General features: G+C 47.1%; 1 protein-coding gene across 1 annotated transcript in view; it reads left to right on the forward strand.

Annotated features, from left to right (window-relative positions):
* The window catches only part of LOC131291322 (G-protein coupled receptor moody), a 52136-nt gene extending 44773 nt beyond the window's left edge, over window positions 1-7363 (forward strand). Inside the window, exons 6-7 of the mRNA XM_058320519.1 lie at window positions 3519-3653; window positions 5776-7363. Of these exons, the coding sequence (XP_058176502.1) occupies window positions 3519-3653; window positions 5776-7363 (1723 nt within the window). The remainder of the gene's footprint in view (window positions 1-3518; window positions 3654-5775) is intronic.
* The last annotated feature ends 1187 nt before the right edge of the window (window positions 7364-8550 follow it).

An 8550-nucleotide genomic window follows, 5' to 3' on the forward strand; every position in this document is an offset into this window, starting at 1 on the left:
ATAATGAGAAATACAATTAAAAAAACATCAAAAGAGCGTAAAGAAAATTGAAAATGGGCGAATAGATAAATATTGTGTTGTTCTGGAAAAAAAGTTGCAACTTCGAGACAATGACTAACGAGACATTGACTTTATGACTAACATAGAATATTAAATTTGCAAAATGATCATATTTTTCTTCACCAAGTATAGTAACAGATAAATAAATATAGCTTTCAATGTTGCCTATGCTGTTGTGGGTTTTCCTATATTAAGCTATCTTTTAGCTATTTAAACTACCTTGAGATTGACTGCAATTGTTTTTGATAGCCAGCTGTAATTAGTTTAAAGTAATTATCAAAAACTCATTTTTGGGACACCAGGTCTTTGAAAAACGTTGATTTAATATACATTATAAACGAATGGATCAAAAAATATTATACTAAAAAAGTATGCTAAATCGCTTGTCAGTTAACGTGTTAAGTACGTTCAGCGATTAAACTGTAAAGTGAAAAGAGCCAACTGGAGGGAAAACCACCTCTCCATCCGACGTATTTTATCCGAAACGACCACAAATACTACAACAACCTAACCAACGAGTGAAAGGGTAACGTGAATACAGAGTGAAAAGTGATTGAATATAGAGCCGAACCGCGCGCGAGCTTTTAGAACAATTGACTGGAAAAAGGAAACTGCGAACTTTTCCGACAATCGACAGGTGGCACCGAGGACCGGGAAAGCAGGGCCAGTGTCAAGCGCGAAGAAATGTCCATAAATTTCCATTACTTGCCTATGGCATGGGGGGGGAGGTGAGGGGGGCGACATGGAGTTTGTGCTTTTGACGCAAATTGACGCATACGTAAATACTGGCGCTTGCCGAGGCTCGCGAACAAACCCTAATCTCTGAATCATTTCCACGGAGCTGATTTCCATCCACCCTCTCGCCCCCCCCCCCCCCCCCCCCCCCCTCCCCTCTACCTACATCGGCACCCCAGATTCGCGCGAGATGGAAAGTTTAATTTATGGAAAACTCACAAATAATCGTGCGTACATACGCGGCCCGGCGCGAAACACGGAACATGGTGCATAAATTATACGGCTAGAACTTTGCCGAAACCGCACGTTGTTTGCCTACTTTGTCACACAAACGCCCCCGCACATATACACACACATATACGCACACAAACACACACTTGGGCGCGACTTTTCTCGAGGCCTACGAAGAAAAACCTACGGTGGTAACATCTGCGGGCCTTGGAAAGCTGCAGTTGTCGGAATAAATATTTTTCCCCGCTAACCCCCTTCCCCCCCCCCCGCCACCCGCAATGTCATGACAAATGATCGCGTGACAAGCCACCCCTCCCACCCGCTTTCCGATGCGGGCCTATACGAGCGATTACTCTGCCATTTCAATCTCGAATCCGCGCTAATGCTGTTTCGCACACACCGACGGTGAAGGTGAAGTGCATTTAAGTGAAAAATGACTCGCCGAAACCTAATCTAACCGACTTATGTCGCGGGGAGGGGGGTGCAGGGGCGTTAGCGCACGTGCGAACCTCGGTGTCAAAATGAGTAAATCAGCCAATTTCACAAGAATCTTGCCGAAAAGGCCAAACTGCAAAGACCTTCCCTTTGCACGAATTTTTCCTCGAATTTTCCGCTTTCAACTGAAACTGATTATGGCTCCAGAAATATGCAAACGCGAACCTTTCGAGCTGGCAGGTGGTTCTAAGAACACTCCACTTCGTTCGAATGCCATTCTAAAGATGGTTCGTTTACTAATTTAAAAGAAAAAAAAAAGATGAGGTCAATCAAGAACATGCGCGAGCTGTCAAAAACAGTACTTTCTGGACAGAAATAGAACAGAATATAATGCCACAGTCGGTTATGTGAATTCCGTAAGTAATAACATTGTAGCATTTAGAAAAACTTATTATTATTTCTTGCTGATTTTCCTTACAACTATTAACAACAACACTAAAAACAGGAAAATACGTACAAATTTCTGTCGGTGTTGGTGTGGACGCCATTTTTATAGAAGTTTTGACAAAACAGCCATCCAGGCAAAATTGTTTGTCAATGTTTTATATACTTGTTGCAAACGCTTCTTGTTAGTGTGTTAAAACATTATGGAAGGAGATGCTGAAGTTGTTAAGTAGACATTATCTCTTCTTTTCGAAGCAGTAAAAGCTTGTTTTAAATGCAAAAATACAGTTAACAAGTTTTAGATATATTATTCTTCTTAACGCTACGGAAAGCTTTTTAAAAACAGTAAGTTCTTTCACTTTTAACTTTAACTAACAAAAAATGTAACGGGCTTTGCTGAAGTAAAATTAAAATTACCCATTTCAAAAGGCTTTAAAGTACTTGATTCCTTTAGTTGATATTGTTTTTAAAACCCCTCTGGGAAGAGATTTTAAAACAGAAAATAATAATGATTTCCAACTGAAACCTAATCCGGGAACAGCTTTACACCCATTCGTAACTTCCTGTTGAACACAGGCTTAAACACGAGCTGCTAATTGCAAAACTTTCGATCTTCTTGGAAGGGGAAATAAAAACATGTAGAATTCTCTTCCACCACTCGGGCAACTCACATTAACAGCCGGTAATCTAGTGTGTGTTTTGCCTCAAGTTACTTCGGATTCCGGTTAAAATTGGCAACTGTTACACCTAACCACATTAATCCAGGAGCAAAACAACGAAGAGCTTCCTGCTTGCTAAGTGCTCTGCTCTTATTTCATCCTTCAGTGTCGAGTTTTTTTCCCGGAAATCATCCAACCTACTGCAAAAGGAAAACTCATAACTGACAAAAGATTCTCTGTGAATAGACAATAGTACAACCCTTAATCCCATGGTGAGCGAAGCATGCACTAGAACTGCACGACTGTTGCACGCCATCAAACCTATCATCGTGCGTTTCTTTCTCGTGCGAACGGGTTTGCGCCGTAAAATTCTCGATAGGATGTTGGTTTTGTACATCCACCAGCTTTCGAAAGCCACGAGTCCATGTTGGAAGTATTTAGAACACCACCATAACCGCATCCAGCCCGGCAGCAACCAGGTATGCTGCACCATCGGAGTTTGGAGTATTTTCATTCAATTACGTGAGCTTACCCGCTCGCATTCTTTGCTGTTCTATACATCTTTCGTGTTTGGGGCCCTTGTCCACATGCGGTCTTTAGGGTTTTAGTCGCAAACCATGCCCAGGACTCAAAAAAAATGGTAGTACACGAACCAGAGAACCTACGGAAGAGATCGAAACGATGGTTCCAGGCCGATGAAAGGCGTTGCGCATATTAACAACGGGTGGTCGGTTGATTAGGAATTGTTTTACACGACGAGCCGGCCGGACGCTGCCGGACTCATTAAAGCGATTGCAATGAGGACGGGAAGCCTGTTAAGATCAAGGATATCTTCAAACCCAGCATTGCCCACTTCGGACTCACACTTCGGAAGTTTTCCGTTAACGAGTGAAAAGCAACACACATTTTGCTCATGCTTTCTTCCTCCTTTTTCCTGCTCTTTTTCCATTCCAGACTGGCCCGGATGACGGTGGCGGAGACGTACGAGAATCAGGCACACTACGACATCACCTTCCTGATGTTTGTCTGGATCGCCTTCCTGCCGACCATCATCGTACCCTGGATCTACGCCTCCTGGGTGCTCTCGAAGTAAGTATCCTTTTCGTCCACAAAGGGGAGGGGGGGGGGGGAGGAGGTGATGAAACCATAAACAACTTGAATGATGCAAATTGGAGTGCCGGAGTGAATTGGATCGGAACGTCATTGTCATCCCCAATTCCGTCGTTCGAACAACGGCTGGCTGGACGTTCGGCACGATTCGTTTCTTTTCTGTGGTGTGTGTGTGTGTGTGTGTGTGCTGTCCGCCTTTCTCCTATGCCTACAGCTATGCATAACGTCTCAGCTGCACTACAGAGGGAAGAGCAATGCCCATCCAGAAGATGCTGACACAACCTGAAAACCAATATCTTCATCGACCAATTTCCTCGGGAGTCGAGGGCATACCACTCTTTCCACGAACCTCTGTCGATGGTGCTGATGATGATGATGAATGATAATTCTGATATCGTCCCCTTCGGAGGGGTCACCTGTTATTAGTTGGACGTGCTCGTTGACTCCACACTGGACAGCGCGAGATAAAACTCGACGTCCAACTCTGACCCTCTTTCATTGTAAAGGCTTCATATTACGCTTGGAGTTGAGGTAAGCTAAACTTGACAACCAGAACTAAGAGCTACATTAGCTTAAAGAGCAGAAATTGTACTACTAAATAAGTTAAATATATACATTTTAAATGCGTCTACGTTTGGCAAAAATGAACGCCAAACTTAAGTTCTGAAAGGTTTAAATTTTCCAAATATTCGTTAACTCAGAATATTGTCAGGTTTTTTTAAATGTTACCATATTATACAAATATTGGCACGAGGGTACGGAAGAGAAAGGTGATATTTTAAAAAACATAATGTAATTCTTTTGTGGTTGTCATTTGATATTTTTTTCGGCCTCGTTAATTTAATTATTCCGAGAACAAGTTCATTTTGCAAAACTGTTCTGACCAAATAAAACTCAATTGTTCTTTAACCAATACCAACCAATTACTGAACAATAAACCCCACCCTACCACCATCTCACCAGTCCCATCGGCTTTTCAATTCTTGATGGAGGCGCCTAGTAGTTGGTAATAAATAAGCTAACATTTTACTCGCGCTGGTTCACAGTAATGTTCAATTCATCAAAAATCACTCAGAAATCAAAAATATTTTGTGGACTATTTGAAAAATATACAGTACGACGAATGAAATTCTTATTCTAATACCTATTTAGACAAGTACCAACAGCAGATACAAACAGATCACAAAATAAAGCAGCATAGCTACTTATTTTATTTATCAGAGGGAGAACCAGCACATTTTTATAACAGAAGATTGCTTCAAACTATGCGAAACGCAACAAACAGCGAGAGAATGTATACATTTAAAGCAAATTTAAATATCTTCACCAGGGACGTTGCAGGTTATGGCATGGAAGAGTTTTATGTTTTATTCATGCCATTCCCCACATGCACCTGGGAAGCTTGGAATTCCACGCAAACAATATTTATCTGATGTGAAAACAAACAACACTACGCCGGCCCTCGCAACAGTCGCCATGTCAACTGGTGGTTCAACTTCATTTTCGCGGAAAGCAATATCGCATTCAAACAACAAACACGGCGATTCGATTTCATCCGCATGAATAGTGTTGAGTGCAGTACGAGAAGTTTTGAATTCCACATAGGGAAAAGTATGAGAATCTGTGTGTAATTTACTTTTGAAAATTTGTTTGTACTGACACATCATTGACGATCGTTCAATTGAATATTTAAGCATATTTTTATTTCATGCCAAACACAAAGGCATTAGCATCGGTGAGGTGCAAGTGATTGTTCAATCCGCTCCGACTCCGGCAAATGTCGAACCCGTTGGGGTCTAATTTTCTGGATTGATTCAGAACTGATTCAGAGCCCGATTAAAGTCCGGATCGGAATCCAGTTGAACCCACTCGGACTCGGACCAGGTGATGATTCTAACCCTACTCTGATCGCATATGAACTCCTAGGGGTGGATAGGTCTATGTCGTCTAAATCTTATGTCACCTATTTCTCCTTTTCTAACCCGAAATGACAGTTGGCGTTAGGAACTTTCTGAATCGCTCAGTTCAGATCGATCCAACTCCGATCCGATGAACTAATTACTAATGATGACCGAGGTTGTTATCGCTCCCTTTTGCACAGACCTACAAAGGAACGACTGAGAGGGTACTTGCGCCTGTCGTCGCGCCGCAACACCGGCACCCGCTCGGAGCAGTCCCTCGACGACCCAGGCAGTACTCCGCCCGGGCAAGCGTCAAAGAAGGCACTGCCGCTGGCGACCCCGATGCCATCGATCGGACCAGCTGCCGGCGCCATCAGTACCGCTGACACCACCGGCTCATCGCACCGCCGCTCGACCTCTGGTCGCTCCGGACGGGGGCCCATCCTAAGCGCCGACCGCTTGCACCTTCAGGCGGACACGACCGCCACAACCTCCATGATGCACGATGACTCCAAGTCGCCGGCCAGCAACAGTGCGCGCACCGTCGAGACGACCATCTCGCGCCAGTCTTCGATGGCTGGCCGGCCCCGCCGCCAGCTGCCCCCTCCGCTGCGTATCGAGGAAAGCAACTTCCACCGGACGCCTTCGGTGCAGTCGGGTCGAACGCCATCGTCGGGGGTCAACGCCGCCGCCCACAACTCGTCGATTCGCTCGACGGCGAGCCGGGTGAGCAGCACCGCGCCCCTCTACCGCCGCTACAGCCGCTCGCAGCCGCAGCCACCCTCGATGCCCGACGACGATGCCGGCGATGACGTCAGCTCGCTCGTCGGCAACAGCTCCGATGTGACGTCGAGCACGTACTGCGTGCTGCCGGAGTCGGCCGCTCACTACGTCAACGATCCGCTCAGTGTGGCACCGGCCCACCGACACCTCAGCGGCTCGAGCGCCACCTACCGGCGGCGCAGCTCCGCACAAACACAGGCGTCCCACCTGTCAGCGCAGAGTCACGCGACGAGCGCCTCGAGTGCCAGCAGGGGACGACGTGGGAGCGCCGGGACGGAGGATCGCGAGGCCACCGACGAGCTGCTGGCCGACGACGACGTGTCGGAGATATTCAGCTCCGTCTCGCAACCGTCGGCACGCAAACCGGTCGGCATTCTCAAGGCGACGCCCTCGATTGCGTCCATCAGCGAGAGCGAGTACTCGTCGCGCAAGGGCTCGTTCAGCACGCTGTCGCGCGACCTCGAGATCATCGACCAGCTCGAGCGGGAGCGCAGCATGGACATCCAGGAGATGATACAGCGCGAAAAGTCCTACGAGCAGTACCTGGTGCGCCAGAACTCCAAGCTCAAGTTCTCCACCAACTTCGACGAGTACTTCGAGTCGGCGGCGGTTCGGGAAGCTGCGGCGGCGGCGTCCGGTGGTGCAGGTGACGGTTCGCCACAACCTTCGCACCAGGGAGGGAGCGCGCAGCTACCCCTGCAGCCTATGCAGGCCGCCGGCACCGTAGCGCAGCTTCCTACACCCGCTTCCCGAGGTGGAAGTCTATCGCCCCATTCGCGGGCCCGCTCACCAATGCATCGGCGCAGTAGCCAGCTGAGTGGTCCACCGGCGTCGGCAGGATACGCGGGTGAGATGGGCGTTGGTGAGCGGCAACAGGCCGCCTTCGGACCACGCCGCTCAATCGAGCTGGAGCGGCGCTTCCATCGCACCTACTCGACCAGCGGCTCCACGCGAAGCGGTTCGACGAGATCCCGCGACCGGATCACGTTCCAGGATCAGGTCTGAGGGTTAGCCGGCGGGGATGCAGGCCACGTCGGGCACGAATGTGTCTCGCGGACCATCTCCGAGGAAGCTGCCGACCCGAGACGGACCCGAGACTTGCTGGTTTAAGCTTGCCGTGAGTCAAGCACTCAGGTACTAACCTAAGCTTGATGGTTTCACACAATACCCAACATCAAAAGAGTAAGGTGGTGGTGACTTCAGAAGATCGCTTGGTTGTTGAACTGTAGGTTAATACCAATCACCAGTCACTGGTTTCAAACTCTTGTGGGCTTGGAGGATCATATCAGGCTAGGTCTATTGGATTTGAGGACTAAAACAAGAGCCAAGCTATGAACTTCCAAGAATAAGGAGGTATCATTCTAACCCTGTATGAACTGAATCCAAATGCTTCGTAGGTAATCCCCATTGACCATACAGTTCGTCCCGAGGTGAATCCCTGTAACTTCACCATAGTAGTCCAAACTGATGTAAAGTGCAAGTAAGCGGGAACTCAAACAAACCCTTAGTACAACCTTCCTGTTTTTTTAACCTGACTTACTAAGGATTACAGTTGATAGCATATCCTACATACAGGCGCACACCAACACAAACACACACAACACTCAAAGTCCTTTGTGTCACTTATGCCTTACGCCACGCCACTTCTCTGAAGTAACCATACCAATACCCAACTTCTGGTAACCGTACTTTCTGGACATGAGACCTTGCCAAATGATAAAGAATTGCTGATAGCATCCTAGCAATTCTGATTCAACATGTTCAAGTTGGCATATGGCCAACCTGTATCTGCGTACAACAAATTGCTAGCTTTAATTCTAGGAGGAAACCTACAAAAAGGCGCTGACTTGCTTTTGCTAACTCTTCTCGGGGATTTGTCGAGGTTCCCAGCCTGAATCCTATCTCGGTAGCACGTCGACCGCGACCTCTTGTCTATTGTATTTATGTTCAGGTTGGGCAATTTGCTATTTAAGATGGTTCCGCCACAACTCTCATCCTGCCAGTTGTTTCAGGTGTAGAACCACAGTCTTTAGTCTGCACCGGTCCTGTCATAACACCCTCTTAGGGCATATGAGGACGTTCAAACGTTCCATTTTCATCTTTTTCCAAGGAATTTCACATTCAAACCAAGTTCTGCGAAGATCCCCAATGTCTAGCTCAATGCTGGTGGGGTTGTAGGCGTTAAGGTGGAG

The sequence above is a fragment of the Anopheles ziemanni genome, chromosome X (assembly GCF_943734765.1).
Source record: "Anopheles ziemanni chromosome X, idAnoZiCoDA_A2_x.2, whole genome shotgun sequence".
NCBI classification, from domain to species: Eukaryota; Metazoa; Arthropoda; class Insecta; order Diptera; family Culicidae; genus Anopheles; species Anopheles ziemanni.